This window comes from Tenebrio molitor, chromosome 7 (genome assembly GCF_963966145.1).
Source record: "Tenebrio molitor chromosome 7, icTenMoli1.1, whole genome shotgun sequence".
In the NCBI taxonomy this organism is placed as follows: domain Eukaryota; kingdom Metazoa; phylum Arthropoda; class Insecta; order Coleoptera; family Tenebrionidae; genus Tenebrio; species Tenebrio molitor.
In genome coordinates, this window is record NC_091052.1 from 6,281,601 (window position 1) to 6,297,852 (window position 16,252).

Sequence of the window (16,252 nt, forward strand, 5' to 3'; positions counted from 1 at the left end):
AAATATGCAGACAGGGGACTCACTAGGAGTAGTATCATGAAAAAGTATGGTTCAATCCAGTGCATCTTATGGAAGAGCCAAGCCGGTATAACTGACATTACTCCTCCACTGACATAACATAGGGCTAAAGATATTTTCGATATTTCCATCCTCAAATCCTTCACCAAATCCTCACCGTTGGTGAAGCCCCTACTACGAGATTTTACCATTTTAATATCTAATAATTGCTAATAATGTTCACTGTTTGTCATCGTTGACTGTTTGAGAAATACGGTTACTCGACAACAGGGGGTGCGGACAGTCAAAACAATAATTATAGAACTTTTTCCAAACAGTCTATCTATACCTTATTCCTATAGTCTATAGTGAGTCAACTGACAACGGTGACAACTAGCAGGTTATGTTTATAAACGATAGTACAATAAACAATTCGAATTATTTTTCTCCGCCCTTTGTCCATCTCTCTATTAATAAATAATGTATAAATTGGTATTCCTTTTCGTTCTCTCTACATTCGTAATTCAAGGTGAGCGTCCTTAAAAAATAGTAAATCTACAAGTGGGTGTGGTGATGTGTTAATTGTAGCTTCAGCATTATGGTGTTACCAATGTGTTTCAAATCAACCAGGATGTGGAACCCCTTTTAATTGGTTGTGGCACTGGACAAAGGTCTGTCCAGAGGATGACGACGTTTGCGTTAAAATAATAGAAGAAAAAGACGGTTGCATAATGTTAATAACAACTTTTTGTTTTAACATATCACTATTTATTTTAGGAAATACTCTAATAACCAGAGATTGTTTGAGTTACCTGCAAGGGATTCGAACAGATATTCCAGCTGATCACTATGAAGGTTGTAGACCAGCAGCTGTTGATGTCAAATTAGGACATTATGTAAATAATTCTCTTAAAGAACTTGACATTCACAGGTACTTTGATTAATGAGAAAATGTGATAGTTTTATTATAAGTGAATTTGTAGGAACTATTATGAGAAAACAACTTGGTGTTTTTGTTTCCTTGATCATCGATGTAATGGGGCCTTAACTATTTATCCATCAATAGCTGTGACTGCAGTAGGTATAGTTCTTATGATTTTAAATTTGTTATGAAATAACAAGTTTAATTCCATTCCGTCCAAATATTTGAATCATCATTAACTTAGGTTGTATAATTTTAACTGTTGTGCCTGTACAATTTTTATTGTTTATTTTTTTTATAAATACGTTTTATACTTTTTTTTTCAAACTTATGCGTGCAACAAATACAATTCAATAAAAAATGACTACAACTGAATAGACTAAATATTCAACAAGTTTGATCTCCCAAAATATTTTTTATTGTAAACACCAAAGAAAAGTCTTCTCCAGATACTAAAACTAACAGTGGACAAATCACTAGTTAACCCGCAGGTTAGACTCGGCAAGATTCACATTGTACAAAACTCGGTACTTGCACAATCAAGTAGATTTTTTTAACCTCGAAAGTGCGGTCGTAATTTCTTTATTTTTTCATAAAAAAAAAGTGAACGAACGGCGTTCATCCTTACCTCAATCGAATCGTAATTTTGGGTGCAACGCAGTGATGCATCTATTTTTATTGTCAATTGTGTCTTTCGTGCGTACCTTTATCATACAATCACCAAACATTTTGCCACGAAATTTATTTCCGCTTACGAAAACTGTTTTAAGATACTCAATGCACTTTGGGTTGACATTCGTGTTGTACAAAATGCAAAATTAAGTTGACACCCCTAATTCCGTCTGTGATCCGTCCCATTACTAGTCTTGAGAGTACATTCGTTACACGATTTCTGATTATTTGTACAGAGAATTATTCAAATGGAAAACGTAGAATAATTATTGTAATTCTCGATTAAGTTTTGCACGTGTAAGTTTGAAACACAACTAGTTTATACTTTTATATACTTTTTTGATGCAATAAAAAGTATTTTTTTAAGAATATTTGATTTATTTTGGGAAAAGAAAAGAACCTGCGAGTTAGAGAATGGTACGTTTTATTACTAAAAGAATTACAGACTAAATTATTTAAGCAATCATAATTGTAATGATTGTATAAAAATATTGCTACAATTCATTATTTAATAAATATCTTAGTAATTCAATGGACGGAGTAGATAAAATGCTATCAAAACTTCAAGAAAAGTCGACAGCAAAGTACACTTAAAACTCATTGCAAGTACCTAATTCTTTAGAAAACCATGCCATTTCCGCATCTCTAGTGACCCAATCAAATCTTGTAAACGTCTGCTAGGATCGTGGAACTAATTCTAAAATGTTCAGATAATTCAGTCTATTCCTTTTCAAGTTCGTAATACTCGAATGATATATCATCGTAAAAACTGCCATCGTTAATCACTTCCCCTTCTGTCAAATTTAATCCCAACGTGTTTGGATTTAGATCGGTAATCAAAAAATCGCTTCCTAATCCACATTCCTGAACGATTTGTTGTTTCGACACTGGAGGAGAAAGGAAATCTGTAGAATAAAATCGACAGTGAACAAAATTATTTATCTGTAACTGGTTGAAAAATGTATGTTATTTTATTTTATTTTACACATACCTAGTAAAACTTGGCATGCAATAAAATGAAAGTCAAGTTTTTGTTAGTATAAAATCAAGAAATGCACGCTCAACGAAGCCAAATTAATATCACATCTGGATTCATTGAAAGGTAGAACAAAACAGGAAAGTAATACAAGAGAGAAGAACGAGTGGCATAGAATTTGTCAAGGCAATCTCGCATGGGCAATAGACACTTTGAAAATTCAAAATGTTTACTACGCATTTCGAAATTTCTTGAATTGCGTCGTATTGTATGTACTTCACTAATCACATAAATACCAGCTGATACAAATCATTACCTTCCAATCCGTTCTGTATGTCAAGCACATTAATAAATTCCACCTCAATGTTTTGTTTTTTCTCGCCGCTCCCGTCATCCTAAAACCACCTATCAGTATTGTATTTCTCTAAACGCGAACCGGTTACATTTTGGTCAAATTCGTTAAAAGACTCGCCCAGAATACTGGCAGTTGCCGCTTGCAGCTCCATATCTAGTGCTTCTTGTTCGGGGCTTTTGTGTTCTTTGTATGTCGCTTGAATGAACTGTTGCATTCTCTGTTTCTTCTAGTGCAAGGGAGAGTAAATTTTATGATCTGATTAAACACGAGAACGCTTACGATTTGCCATGTCTTTTTATCGTCCTTTTGGGCGATCGTCCATAAATGTCCCGCGCCGTGCACAGCCTTACTCCCTTTTCGAAAGTGAGGATTGATAGAGAGATTGTGTCGGACAGAGTTTTTCCAGCGATCGTCGTTCTGTTTATAGAAAGGAAAGTGTTCTCTGAAAATATGATGGAACAGACACACATTATTAAAGACAAAGTAATAAATATTATTTATTCTAATTTTATTTATTTTCTGCGTGTCAATTATTCAACGAGAAAACAACAGTAAATATTTTCTAAGACCCCGATTTAATCTGAAAATTTCTTACAGAAAACAACGAATTTTTGTCATATATATTTAGGGTGATCTTGTTATTGCATGCACACCCTAGTGCTGTGACACACATAAATTGCGTTCAGTTTCGCTAAGAAGATGCCACTTTTGATTGTTTGTAGCGAGTGCCAGGCACGGATATTCACGAGACCTGTGGAAGGCACGTGTGTGGATAAATGACTGCAAACAATGAATACAAAATCCTTGTTCTTATCGGCAATCGAGTATGAGTACTACGATGCGTGGACACCTGTGACCAACCGACCGTAAACCTTCAGCACACGACCCGATAATAGTTTCACAATTATAATAATTGTTCAATATTGATCCACGGTAAATTTCAGCAAGGGGTTGGAAACTTTAATTTATTCGTGAGCATTGATACATGGGTTTATCACGGACGATTGAGCAACAACAAACGTGGGGAGCACGCCGAACACCTTGCAGCACGTCGCGAGGTTCTCAAATTTTGGAAACAGTAATCGATGTATACTGGGAATTAGAATATTAAAAAAATAAAAAGAATTGATATGAAAGAAAAAAAAAAGTATTGTGCATCGGCCGGGAATCGAACCCGGGCCGCCCGCGTGGCAGGCGAGCATTCTACCACTGAACCACCGATGCTCATGAAAGCTTGTGCCGGGAAAAGTAATTTCAATAAAGAAAATAAGTAGCCCAAGAATGTAAAAAATATTTTTTTAAATTATAACGCATCTTCGTAGCTTATAGTGTTTTAAAATCAATGGTTTAAATATAAGAACGATATCCCCAAAATTGAATTTAGTTTCTCGCACCTGTTTGTTTGTAATGACGAAAACAAAACGGTGAGGAACATGGGAGTCGCCCCTTGGCCGGGGTAATGAAGCGAATCGACAATTTAAGCATTCTAATTGTCGAAAATGGATCGCGTCCCACCCCCAACCGACAGGTGAACGGGGGATGGTGGCGGGGTCTGATGCCTGCAGCGGTGCAGGCGGCCCGTGCCAGGCACGGATTATCGACAATCCCCGAGGAACAATTCATAACCCCCGGTTGATCTCTACAAATTTACTTTACTACACTGATTTGCCACATGCAAATTTGTCAACTTCAACCCCGGTCACGCGAACTAAACCGATCGACTCTTCGAAATTATCTCATCAAAGTCGTCGGTACTTACGAGATCCACTGGTAAATCCCCGAGACGGTCAGTTCGCCTTTTTCACTGAGAGCGTGCTCAATCAGTTCTGTGTAGGTGAAGGGCGGTTTTTTCGGACCAGCGTAGCGATAAGACTGGCCTTTGCCGTTGAAACCGTCCCTGAGGACAGTTTTGTTCCCGACTATCCTCGATATCTAAACCAAAACAACCTGATTATTTTTAAAACGGTGTCACAATGTAATGTACCTACCTCATTTGATATTGTTTCACTGGAACTGTTGTTTCTGATAATCACATCAGAATTATTTGAAATGGAATTATGAAATCCCATGGCTTCAGTCGATGCATCTGAAATGATAAGAAAAGAACGAAACTGCCTTTACTGCATTATAATGTATAAATTTGACATAAACTTCTCTTTGATCAGTTCAGAAATGATTTATTTTTATATTCCGATTATTAATTGATGCGAAGCGAAATTGTCTATCTACTTATCTAAGTATGGTAATAAATTCAGAATTGACTAAATAATACGTAGATATCTCAATAATTAAATAAAAACAGATACATAAATATGTAATTAACAAAAGAAAAATAATGTTTTTAAGAAACTATACCGGGTGTTATACCCGCTAATATGTTTACACATTCATTGATAACGACGCACGAAAAAAAAACTCCATTAAATTAATGAAAAACAGTAAAAACTGTTAGTATTAGAACAGCAATAGTTCTTTCTTGAAAAAGCTTAAAGGTTTTTATCGCACAAAAGCATTTTCACTCACTCTTACGTTTCAATTGATGATTATCCCATGAGGGAGGTGTCAAATTAGCGGTTAAAGAAATGTAAAAAAATATTCGACTAAAAAAAGATAAATATATAAAAATGTTTATTTTTAAGAGTTCTATTGGTGTTTAAATTTATTACGCGGACTTCCACAACACGCTGCAAGCATTCGGGGCACTTTTTCAGATTCTGAATTATTATCGGAAACTTTTGTATTGCAAACCAAAAATGTTATGTACTTTTAATAAATTGATTACCTCAAAAAAAAGATGAGATTTTTAAGAGTACTAAATATTTAGAAGTATACTTTTAAATTGTTGTTTTAAAGCCTAATGGTTTAATTATCGTGTCTGATGACTTCGAACATACAAAAGATATAATTTTTCATAAAGTACTCTGTGTCCAGTGTCCACACTTAAAATATCAACGTAAATTATAAAATATCTGCACAAACAGCAAAATATGTACATACATTCCTGTGTGTTCATTCTTCGACACAAATTTTATTGCATTTCTCTTCATCATAAGTATATAATTCCATTTGTTTTAAATTTAAAAGAACAAAGGGATTTTGTTAATTTTTTTATTTTATAACTCATTATTTATTTAAAAAATTGAGTAGCTATGTATTAAAACCGAAGTTAACAGATTTTACAAAATTCAGATAAGTATTATCGCAAAACTTATCATAGGTATAGGCAAATATAGAATTTGCTAATTTGCTCTAAGATCCAGCAATACAAAGGACTCGTTCGTTTCAAATTGTGATTTTTTTTGTTTTTTTAATTTCCAAAGATTTTGTTCTGTTTTTTGAAACGGTTTATTTTTTATACCTGATTGTAGACGCAATTAACAAATACAAGGGAGGCTTTCTAATGTTGTTGTTTTACAATATGGTCAATAAAAAATGAAATAAAAGGCCACCATGGAAAACAACATTTCCGAAAACGTGCGGCGTAACTTAATAAACTGTCACTTGTCAATTTTGACATTTATGTGAATTTTATTTAAATAATGGTTTTCACTCAAGGACCCAAATTATTCATGACAGAATCCTATTTTCGAAATGGAAACAAAGAAAATGTCGACTGGGTCGACCCTACACAAGTTTGTTGGCGTTTCGACAAAATTTCTCATCACGAATATTAGCATATAAATAAAGCTCCGCTGCACGTTCTTCAAATTTTTTTTCCATAACCGTCCCTTATCTTTTTTTCTTGATCATTCTGCATTTATAACGTCACAGTCATAGGACCCACTTTTCTGAAGAGTGATCCTGTATAATTTAATTTATTCGTCAAATTATGGTTCTAATATAATATAGTTCAGAAATGTCTTTCAGCTAATGCATAGCTATGGTTAAATGTTGTTAATAAGTTATATAACGTCAGTTTTCGCAACTCAAGGCAAAATTTGACCCATCACAATTTGACATTTAAATTAAAAATATGACTGTAGCATTTCTAAGCGATCCACAGCAAAACAGGTGAAAATTATAACAATAAATAAACAGATCAGTTTAGTTCGCATTTAGACGGGATATCCTCGAGTGACGCAAAGAAAGAAAATGCTAAAAGCAAAACTCAGGCTTACCTGGTACCGGAGGCAGTTCGTGGATTTTATAATTTAAAAGCCAGGAAAGATTTCCATCGGTGCAATCCGACTCGATGCCGCTGTCCGACCCCCTGGGGCTGGGATTTAAGAAATCGCGAGATTCGCTAAATGAACAGGTATTTTGCAGCACTTTAATGTCTTCCGTGTGAATGTTGTGCATTTCGGCCACAATATTCGGAATTTTATTTGACGTATCCCAACATCCATTTACAAGTAACACCTACAAAACAAGTCTCAGCTTTGTGCAAATAAATAGTACGGCTCAATGGTCTAGGGGTATGATTCTCGCTTTGGGTGCGAGAGGTCCCGGGTTCAAATCCCGGTTGAGCCCTCTTTTTGTCGTAATTTGGTGTTTTTTTTTTGTCAGTGTGTGGGGTGCGTGTGAGTAAGATGTGGGTCATACCTCGCTATAAGATTTACTGCAATTTTTTTCTTCGCTTTTGATGGCTATTTGGGGTAAAGCATAACCGTGAATGATTTTTTGACATTTCGAAGGGGGTTCCTCAAGAGTTTTCATTTCTATTAGAGGGGTTTTGCATTGACCAACACTGCGAATAATCAGATTGTTACTGCTCATTTTGTTCTGATTGTAATTGTAGCTAGACTAATTCTTGGGGTTTAAAAATTAAATGACACAAGCACACTAAGATTACACCGTCATCTCCTTCGTTTTTAATTCTCCATTTTCCATCTAAAATTTACTCAAACACCTAATATATTGCATTATATCTCAGAAACAATAATTTAGTCATTATCAGAGGTCAAAAATTCTTAAAATTGTTGTGTGTTGTTACCACAACCTTAAATAACTTACATTACTATTGTTACCAAAATATAAACTAGATAACACTAAACTAAAAAATTATTAAATTACGAAGAAGGTGCTACGTCGCTTGAATTCTTTAAGTGCCAGTGTTTTTTCTTTTGAAGTGGTGACTAATAAAATAATTATTCATACCTGAGTAGTTTATTAGCTGAATTCACGATACAATTTTTACTTAAAGTTTCACGTTCTTGTATAAATACAAAAGCAACTCTATTATCTTAATGTAGGAAATGGTTTACAGCAAAAATCTGGTCCTACTAATACTGTATTTGCTTGTGGCGCCAATCCAGCCCCTAAAAAATTACCGCTCGCGCATGCGCCCATTACGATATTTTGAATATATTTTATCAACATATTCAATTAATCTGTACGATTTTTTTAAAATCGTGTAATAAATAAATAAACCGGACGATTGAAAAAATCAAAATGAACGATATAACAGAAATTTTCACTAATGTCGTAGGTGCTGCAGTAGAGGGCAGCACGAATTGAAAGATAAATATTACCGAGTTCTAATTGGTTGGATGACATGTTGAGAAAATGGTGGAGAAATGTAATTTTTTTTGTCACCAGCAATAGCTGTCAAATTAATTAATGTGATTTAAAAATAAAGTGCTTTGTAAGTAAGTATTCATTCGGATAGTTGCACGTCATTCGCACACCAAAAGTCGAATAAATTTACGACGTGTTTTTCGTTCCGTTTTTTTTTTTATTCAAATAGTGGAGGTTGTGGTAGAGTCATGACTTTGCTGGGCCGAATTTTTTTCGTTTGTTGTTAATTTCAACGCGAAACTGTATTGAATTATCCTGCATATTATAGACCTTCCGAATTTTAACACTGTTTTGCCATGGACGTTGACAACGGTCCTTCAGAAGGATCTGGAAACAGCACAATGGACATTGAACAGTCATTACTTCAACAATTCAGCTGCATGGGTACAACTGATAAGGAGGAACTGGTGCAGCAGCTCCAAAAATTACTAGGTAGTAGTTTGAATTACTCTACGGCTGTTTTTTTCTTGGATATGAATAATTGGTAATGTGTATTATTATTTTTTTAACAAATAACTTCAAAAGAGTGTTGTCTAAAAGGAATCTCCAAGCTGCTGTTTGTTCCTATTTGGATATTGAAAATTCTACCAAATTACCATCAATGGCCCTTGTACAAGACCCAATTGCTAGTGAATCAGAAAATATAGAACCAAATTTAAGGTAACATGAAGTTTATTAACAGTTAAGAAATTCTCACTGATGTACTCTTCTAGTTTTCAAAAAGTCTGGCACATAATAAATAATGGCACAGAACAATGGCCTACAGGTTGTTATGCTCAGTGTTCAGATGGTAATAATTTAGGTGGAGAAAGGGTCAACCTTCCTGCTGTCAAACCTTTTGAGGACACTTATTTAACCGTCCACATGATTAGTCCTGCTGTGCCTGGGGTTTATCAAAGTAAATGGAGACTGTGTACAGAAAAAGGGGCATATTTTGGAGGTGATTATGTAAATGTATCAGTACTATTGTTATTAATGTTGTTCCCGCAATTAGATCCAATGTGGGTTATAGTCACAGTGGTAGAAGAAGGTACTATGGCTCTCACTCAACAGTTATCTAGTTTTACGGATTTAGGTGCATCCCCACCACCACAAGTAGCACATAATCCATTCATTCCTCAACGATCTCATATAGAACATACTCAGGTACACCTTTTCGAGTGTCTATGTTTAAAAAACATTAAACATTTTGTTAATGAGACTTTACTGGCAGTGCTGTTGAATGACAGGCAGCGCCAGTGCAGTGTAATAATTATTGATATCTAACACACATATTAAGTGAAGAATTTTTTTTATAGGACGCGACGCCGCCAGTTGAAAGGGACTCTAACGTGTGGTAGTGGAAAGTGTTATAAAAGATAGTGCCAAGGAACATAACACCATCGTGAGTTTCTGAACCATAAAAATGTATGGTACAAATCTTTTTATTAGAAAAATAAAACATTCACACTTAAAAATAATTATTAAGCTGAATAAACGAAGTTTTATCACTAAGTTGTCAGTTTTAGTTATCAAGTAGAAAATTGTCAGATAAAATTAAATATTCTATTTTTTCATTACTGTTAATTAAATTTATAGTAATGTAATGATATTCATATACAATATTTTTTTATCTACATTTTGTAAAAACTGTAAACAATTCTATCTTAGTTGTGTAAGTACTGATTGTGAACACATATTTTCTTTATGCATTTATATAAAACATCTCGCGAATAATTCGAAACCTACGATGAATATTTGGTTTATTTTTAACGTTAGGATGAATATTTGTCAGTCTTTGTGTTAATTTTTAGCAAATAGAATTTTGAACAGTTCAAATTTATACTGTAATCTGGGCACTTACCGGTTCCAAATTTAACGTAGAGCGTAATATTTTTGAAAAAGCTCTAGATGGAACAAGTAAGGTTGACTGGTTGCGCGTGCGATATTTTCTTTGAAAATAGCAAGAATGCATCTCGGCGTATTCTTATGAGAAAAGTAAATATGTATATGTATATTACATGATTTTTGAAAGTAATTAAATATTGTTGATCAAATGATGTTTGTTATTAAGTCACACCATAAAAAGCTGCACCATAGTGTAAGGTTAAATATAGAAGTTTATGCTTATAATTAACTTTGCTTGCGATAGTAAAAGTAATTTAAAGAATAAGATCGAAGATTTAAATAGAATCATAATACGTGGTTTTTGAACGTTAATACGTCATGTTGGTACATTTCTGCAATTGCTCCCAAGAGTTAATGTTGAAAATTACCAAGGCACCTTTTCTCTACGTGATACACAACAATAATTTGGTTGACAAGTAATTAATAACAATTCAAAATCATGTGTTATAGGTATGTGAAATCTGTCACAATGACTGTTTAACGTGGCGACAATACATCGGTGACTGAAATTTAAGCTATTTCTAACGTTTAGTTTAATATCGAGTAAGTCGACCCCGGTGAATTATATTTTAGTAATTTACCACACAATTGGCAAGGTTAATTTTTATGTATAAAACGTATTTAACAAAATAAAATACTCATTTTAAAACATCAAGCGTCGCCTATAACGTTTAACAAAAAGTTATTAAAGAATAAATATTGTTTGTGGTTGCAAAGTTAAGTGGTTGGAGACGGCAAGGTCCGCTCGTTAAATTGCTAATCAGTTAACTTTGAGGTCTAGATTTTTTTAATTAAATAAAATGCGTTTCGGTGTATTAACAGCCAATGAAAATTACGAAGACGTCTTTTACTGAATTACAAACGTGCAGTTTTTACCGATATATTGGAAAAATGAAGCTGGTGGATTTAAAAGTAATTCACTCACGGCGACTTACCACGTAATAATTAATAGTAATATTAAAACGTACGGCTAAGAATACTTGTTTTTTGGTTACTTCATTACGGCGGTCCACTTTTATTCTTAATACTAATTTATTAGTGATAAAGGGTTTATAATTTGTTGTATCTTGCTTTTTGTTTTTGTTTTTTTTTTTTAAGTGTGTACAGTGTGCCTTTGTTTTATAGTCAGTTATGTATGTATCGTTAATAAATGACGAAATAAATAATTTATTATAAGGGTTTCTATTTTATTTTTAAATAAGATATCTTTATTTCAATAAATGTGAATCCATCTTCGCTACACTTGACGTTTTAACATTTTCTTTTTTGCTTTCAACACAGCTTAAGAAAAACAAGATTCTCCTACAAATTTATAAACCTAATAGAGATCTCACAACTTTTCTTTCTCATCACAACTATCTAACAGTTACTATTTTACTTTGGATACCATTTAAGATACCCAAGACTGTTGTTTATTTCCGATATTAGATATCACTTTTAGCTGCGGAACTGAACCAGATACTTCCCGGCTGTGTTTACACAAAAACCTACGGAAGTCGGTTGTGGTTATTGAGAGGGACTCCACTGTACTAAGTGAGACACCTATATACAAAACTTATAAAAAATATTTCTTTGAATTTGAATATCTTGATTAAAATAAACCACATCCCAAACATACCACTAAAATTTTATTGGCTTTCGGAAAATAAGGCATTCCAATTGGTCAGTCACTGAGGATTTAAGGCGTTTTTCGAAGACACAATGTTTAGTTTGTCTGTAGCTTTACAAAGAAACGACCAAGTAAGTAAAATGTTTGACTATTTGTTGATATATTCTTCACTGTCAGAATGTTTCCTGGCTGAATTTAAATCTTTACTACATCTTTTTAGTTCTGAATCATGACAACAGACAAAAAAAACTTGCTGTTGTTATTTGACCGCCCCCAAGAACCACTTTTTGTTCCAAAGGGTGATAAAACAATTTTCGATGTTCCGAATAACTATCTGGTGAGTTCGTTTCTCTGCTACGCAAACAACTGCTTATTGTTTCTTTTAACAGCCCGAAAATTATAAGCCGATTGGGGTCCAATTATTTAACAGATTCAGTGGAGAGGCCACCGAACGAATTAAAGTAAATGAAATAGCAATTCCAAATATAGACGATATCTTAGAGCTGGGACGCCACGAAAATTTCTCTTTGTTTATCCCAAAACACCGAAGAATTTCCGGAAAGCTAATCCGACTCTTTATAGGTATTTCGCTTTGCACTTTACAAACTCCTCACTCAATACACTTTCCCATTTTAGAAGCGAAAAACGTGGACGACTTGCTATCCATTGCTGTGTACACCCGAGACCGCGTCAATCCTTACCTCTTCTACTACGCATTTTCGGTCGCCCTGTTGCACCGTCAAGACACTCGCAATCTCGATTTGCCCTCTCTCATCCACGTCTTTCCAGACAAATACGTCGACAGCCAAGTTTTCTCGAGAGCTCGCGAACAAGCCAACCTCGTCCCAGAAGGTTCAAGGGTAAGTTAAACAAACCTTGATCGATTTAAATGCAACATCTGTCAAAACCAGACCCCCATCGAGATCCCCCAAGACTTCACCGCGTCAGATTTGGACGATGAGCATCGCATCGCGTACTTCCGCGAAGACATCGGAGCCAACATCCATCATTGGCACTGGCACCTCATCTATCCCTTCGACGGTACCAGAGAAATCGTCGACAAAAACCGCCGAGGCGAGCTGTTCTACTACATGCACCAACAGATAATCGCCAGATATAATTTCGAGCGTCTCTGCAACAATCTCAAGAGAGTGACGCGCTTGAGCAACTGGCGTGAACCAATCCCGGAGGCCTATTTTCCAAAACTGGACAGTCTGGTGTCGAGCAGGACGTGGCCCTCTCGTCCGGTCAACCAAGTTCCCAAAGACCTCAACAGAGAGGTCGACCAGATTCGCGTGAACATCGACGATTTAGACAGATGGAGGGACAGGATTTTCGACGCCATTCATTCTGGAACCATAATAAATGTTGGTCATTGATAAATGTTTGAAATCTGTTTAACAAGCGGTTTTTAGGAGAACGGAGACAGAGTTCCTCTCACCGAGTTCGAAGGTATTGACGTTTTGGGTAACATCATAGAAGCCAGCATCATCGCTCCCAACAGGACTTTTTACGGCGATTACCACAACATGGGTCACGTTCTGATCGGCTACATCCACGATCCCGACCATAGATATCTGGTGAGTTGACTAATTTTGGAGCTTTGAAGATAAAATTTCAAATCTCAGGAACCTTTCGGCGTCATGGCCGATCCTGCAGTAGACCTGAGAGATCCTGTGTTCTTCCGCTGGCACGCCTACATCGATGACATGTTCCAAGAGTTCAAAGCAACTCTTCCACGCTACACAGTAGCTCAAGTAATTTTTCTCTCGATCAAGTCCCGCCTTAAATTAACGCAATTTCCGTTTTCCAGCTGAATTACCCTGGGGTGACTGTTAATAGTATTCAAGTGCAAAATAAAGGTGGACGTCCCAACATCCTCAACACTTTCTGGCAACAATCCGACTTGGATTTGTCCAGAGGAATGGATTTCCAACCTCGCGGTTCCGTCTTCGTCCGTTTTACTCATCTACAGAATCAAGAATTCACTTACACGATTACGGTAACCAACCAGGGCAACAATCGCATGGGAACCTGCAGAATATTCCTCGCACCCAAGAATGACGAAAGAGGAAATCCTTGGTTGTTCAAGAATCAAAAAGACATGTTCATCGAATTGGACCGATTCACAGTTAACTGTACGTTAACATTCTTCCAAAAAATAGTTTGACATGTTGAGTTTTCTCTAGTGAAACAAGGATCGAATACTATCACTCGCAATTCTACCGCCTCTTCGCTGACCATACCGTTTGAAAGAACCTTCAGAGACATCGACGTGGGCAGACCCACCGGAGGGGACGCTTTGACTGCTTTCAATTTCTGCGGATGCGGATGGCCCCAACACTTACTCTTGCCCAAAGGAAGCCCTGAAGGTTTCCTCTGCCAGTTGTTTGTAATGATTTCTAACTATGCCGACGACAAGGTACGTCTCTTCTTATTTTTACTACGCGTATCACATAATTAAACCATAAAGCTCAGTTATCAACTATGACATGAATAGACAATGTGTTATTTGTTTCCGAATTTGTGTTTCTGGGTGATTAACTCTATTCGAATTCCACAATTCCGGTTTAATCTGAATACTTTTATTTAGGTCGAGCAAGACATCGAAGGAACTTGCAACGAAGGCGACACGTTTTGCGGAATTAAAGACAAGTTGTATCCCGATCGTCGTTCGATGGGTTATCCCTTTGACAGACAACCACGCCAAGGAGTGGACACTTTGCAACAGTTTTTGACGCCCAACATGAGAGTTCAAGATGTCGTCATCCAATTCAACAATCGAGTTGTCAAGCCACGCGATCGCAATTAAACTGGATTGTTTTGTTCTTAGATGCTTTCGCAATCTCTCGCCAGACTAGAATCGAAAGCAACCAATTTTCAAACATGATTTTTCATCTGAATACAATAGTTTTTCCGCTTTCGCACATAATGTAGCAACAATATTACAATAAACCTGCTTTGAATATGAATTTTTATTTATTAATACTTTCCATCCAAAGACTGATGTGACTGTCGATTCTTGGCAATAAAAAAAGGATAATTTGGATTGAATTTAGCGTGTCTCGTTGGGCGGCTTACCTGTGCGTGACGCTTTGTTCGGCAATAATTACCAAATGAAGAAGAGATGCTTGCAATAAGTAGGTAAAAAGGTCCACATCGGGGTTAGATCGTCCGACCATTGGTTAAAAAACGTTGGGGCGGAGCGACGATCCTTGCTGGGGGCATTTTTGGTGTTCATCAAAGACCTACTGCTGTCTCGCATTACGTATTCCGCGTTCGTTCGTCAGAGAAAGAGGCAGACAGTAGTGAGGTGGCATTAAACAAAATTGCCTTCTTTGTATGGGGTCCGTTTTAATAGGCACAGTCAACCCGACGAACAATGCCGTTCTTTTGCGGCGAACCTGAAAAGAAACTCCACACGCATTCGCTGGGCCGACTGCAATAACATGTGTTTTTTTTTAATCCGAAATGAAAAAAGCTTAACACCACTGTGGTCGAATGTTACTGGGGGCAAACAGTTTTAGAAAATTTATAGAACGAAGTGGGTCGGCTGGACAGTTGCGTCTGACATTTTTGTGGATTTGGTATGTTTTCTTCTTATGTTTTGTACGAGTGCTGCATCTTCGATTATTGGCCAACGGTGATAGGTTCGGGCTTCGCGGGAGGTCGCGGCGCGCTTTCACGCACTCCTTCCATCTCCTTCCGATGGCACCTACCGCATTATCCTCAGGTGTTTTGTTTCTCCGCGCTAACCGGTTGGTTAATCAAAAGAGAATAAATATTATACACACTTTAGCATGCGCCAAACTCGTTTCAAAACAAAGTCCATTTATTATTTATCGCCTGGCAACCTCCTGCAGAGATTGTTGCTCAATGGCGTAGTCGAGGGGTCAGGGGTTTCGAATTTTGATAATTTGAACTGGATCGGACCGCAACGCGCATTTCTTCATGGTTGTCCTTGTGATGTTTACTTTTTTTTAAGTAATTGATGTTATTAGTCGTGCTTAATCAGTTTCGCAAAACGGTTTATTTTTATTCGTCGCGAACATTAATCTCGATCGGAAGACCGATGATTCGTGGTGGACATAACGTCCTACTCGTAACAATTACATAATTTTAAAAAATAACATCTCAGTCTCTCAGTTGACTACACGGAATTCATTTCGAATGGACTTTCGTCGGCAGGGTTCATCCCCTCGATTTCTTTTAATTTTTGTTCATTTATTACAACGTAACAGCCTTGCACAAAGTCTACGTTTTATCTTCTAAAAATAATAAATATTATTGCCGCTGTTTAAATGATACAGAATTGAC

At 36.2% G+C, this 16,252-nt stretch overlaps 4 protein-coding genes and 2 non-coding genes across 12 annotated transcripts; 4 read left to right on the plus strand and 2 right to left on the minus strand.

The window, feature by feature from the left end:
- The first annotated feature begins 345 nt into the window (after positions 1-345).
- crim (QVR superfamily protein crim) lies at positions 346-1,960 on the plus strand. The gene is made up of 4 exons (XM_069052994.1): positions 346-526; positions 586-720; positions 775-928; positions 981-1,960. The coding sequence occupies exons 1-4, from the start codon at positions 478-480 to the stop codon at positions 1,108-1,110; spliced, it is 468 nt and encodes a 155-aa protein (XP_068909095.1). The 5' UTR covers positions 346-477; the 3' UTR covers positions 1,111-1,960.
- A 36-nt stretch (positions 1,961-1,996) lies between these two features.
- LOC138134615 (forkhead box protein N5-like) lies at positions 1,997-8,333 on the minus strand. Of its 3 annotated transcripts, XM_069052983.1 has the most exons (9): positions 8,020-8,333; positions 7,465-7,609; positions 7,041-7,281; positions 4,911-5,008; positions 4,682-4,854; positions 3,202-3,364; positions 3,011-3,148; positions 2,884-2,962; positions 1,997-2,496 (listed from the first exon to the last, which is right to left on the minus strand). In XM_069052983.1, the coding sequence occupies exons 2-9, from the start codon at positions 7,576-7,578 to the stop codon at positions 2,312-2,314; spliced, it is 1,191 nt and encodes a 396-aa protein (XP_068909084.1). In that variant the 5' UTR covers positions 7,579-7,609; positions 8,020-8,333; the 3' UTR covers positions 1,997-2,311. The 3 variants fall into 3 exon arrangements, with proteins under 3 accessions (XP_068909084.1, XP_068909082.1, XP_068909083.1); XM_069052981.1 differs by lacking the exon at positions 8,020-8,333 and having other exon boundaries at positions 7,465-7,967; XM_069052982.1 differs by lacking the exon at positions 8,020-8,333 and having other exon boundaries at positions 3,011-3,145; positions 7,465-7,966.
- Positions 4,076-4,146, minus strand: TRNAG-GCC (transfer RNA glycine (anticodon GCC)). Its single transcript has one exon. It is a non-coding gene; the product is annotated as a tRNA-Gly (tRNA).
- TRNAP-UGG (transfer RNA proline (anticodon UGG)) lies at positions 7,321-7,392 on the plus strand. Its single transcript has one exon. It is a non-coding gene; the product is annotated as a tRNA-Pro (tRNA).
- A 55-nt stretch (positions 8,334-8,388) lies between the features above and the next one.
- On the plus strand, positions 8,389-11,503 carry LOC138134617 (protein ILRUN). Of its 5 annotated transcripts, none has more exons than XM_069052986.1 (6): positions 8,389-8,510; positions 8,708-8,923; positions 8,980-9,099; positions 9,153-9,379; positions 9,434-9,684; positions 9,738-11,503. In XM_069052986.1, the coding sequence occupies exons 2-6, from the start codon at positions 8,736-8,738 to the stop codon at positions 9,777-9,779; spliced, it is 828 nt and encodes a 275-aa protein (XP_068909087.1). In that variant the 5' UTR covers positions 8,389-8,510; positions 8,708-8,735; the 3' UTR covers positions 9,780-11,503. The 5 variants fall into 5 exon arrangements, with proteins under 5 accessions (XP_068909087.1, XP_068909091.1, XP_068909090.1 ...); XM_069052990.1 differs by having other exon boundaries at positions 8,394-8,510; positions 9,434-9,585; XM_069052989.1 differs by having other exon boundaries at positions 8,395-8,506.
- A 422-nt stretch (positions 11,504-11,925) lies between these two features.
- On the plus strand, positions 11,926-14,907 carry LOC138134607 (phenoloxidase 1-like). The gene is made up of 10 exons (XM_069052960.1): positions 11,926-12,066; positions 12,156-12,272; positions 12,325-12,517; positions 12,572-12,795; positions 12,847-13,302; positions 13,351-13,515; positions 13,564-13,692; positions 13,749-14,073; positions 14,125-14,357; positions 14,529-14,907. Exons 2-10 carry the CDS (start codon positions 12,165-12,167, stop codon positions 14,745-14,747), a joined length of 2,052 nt encoding a protein of 683 aa, XP_068909061.1. The 5' UTR covers positions 11,926-12,066; positions 12,156-12,164; the 3' UTR covers positions 14,748-14,907.
- The last annotated feature ends 1,345 nt before the right edge of the window (positions 14,908-16,252 follow it).

What these genes read in the sequence shown, in the direction of transcription:
- crim (XM_069052994.1), top strand. Translation starts at nt 478, where the DNA reads ATGTATAAATTGGTATTCCTTTTCGTTCTCTCTACATTCGTAATTCAA. An exon ending in CTCTACATTCGTAATTCAAG is followed by an intron (nt 527 to 585) that starts GTGAGCGTCCTT and finishes TGTTAATTGTAG; the next exon opens with CTTCAGCATTATGGTGTTAC. An exon ending in AATAATAGAAGAAAAAGACG is followed by an intron (nt 721 to 774) that starts GTTGCATAATGT and finishes TATTTATTTTAG; the next exon opens with GAAATACTCTAATAACCAGA.
- LOC138134617 (XM_069052986.1), top strand. Translation starts at nt 8,736, where the DNA reads ATGGACGTTGACAACGGTCCTTCAGAAGGATCTGGAAACAGCACAATG. An exon ending in AATATAGAACCAAATTTAAG is followed by an intron (nt 9,100 to 9,152) that starts GTAACATGAAGT and finishes GTACTCTTCTAG; the next exon opens with TTTTCAAAAAGTCTGGCACA. An exon ending in AAAAGGGGCATATTTTGGAG is followed by an intron (nt 9,380 to 9,433) that starts GTGATTATGTAA and finishes TCCCGCAATTAG; the next exon opens with ATCCAATGTGGGTTATAGTC.
- LOC138134607 (XM_069052960.1), top strand. Translation starts at nt 12,165, where the DNA reads ATGACAACAGACAAAAAAAACTTGCTGTTGTTATTTGACCGCCCCCAA. An exon ending in ATGTTCCGAATAACTATCTG is followed by an intron (nt 12,273 to 12,324) that starts GTGAGTTCGTTT and finishes TTCTTTTAACAG; the next exon opens with CCCGAAAATTATAAGCCGAT. An exon ending in CTAACTATGCCGACGACAAG is followed by an intron (nt 14,358 to 14,528) that starts GTACGTCTCTTC and finishes ACTTTTATTTAG; the next exon opens with GTCGAGCAAGACATCGAAGG.
- LOC138134615 (XM_069052981.1), bottom strand. Translation starts at nt 7,638, where the DNA reads ATGAGCAGTAACAATCTGATTATTCGCAGTGTTGGTCAATGCAAAACC. An exon ending in GTGAAACAATATCAAATGAG is followed by an intron (nt 4,855 to 4,910) that starts GTAGGTACATTA and finishes GTTTTGGTTTAG; the next exon opens with ATATCGAGGATAGTCGGGAA. An exon ending in CATACAGAACGGATTGGAAG is followed by an intron (nt 2,497 to 2,883) that starts GTAATGATTTGT and finishes TTTATTCTACAG; the next exon opens with ATTTCCTTTCTCCTCCAGTG.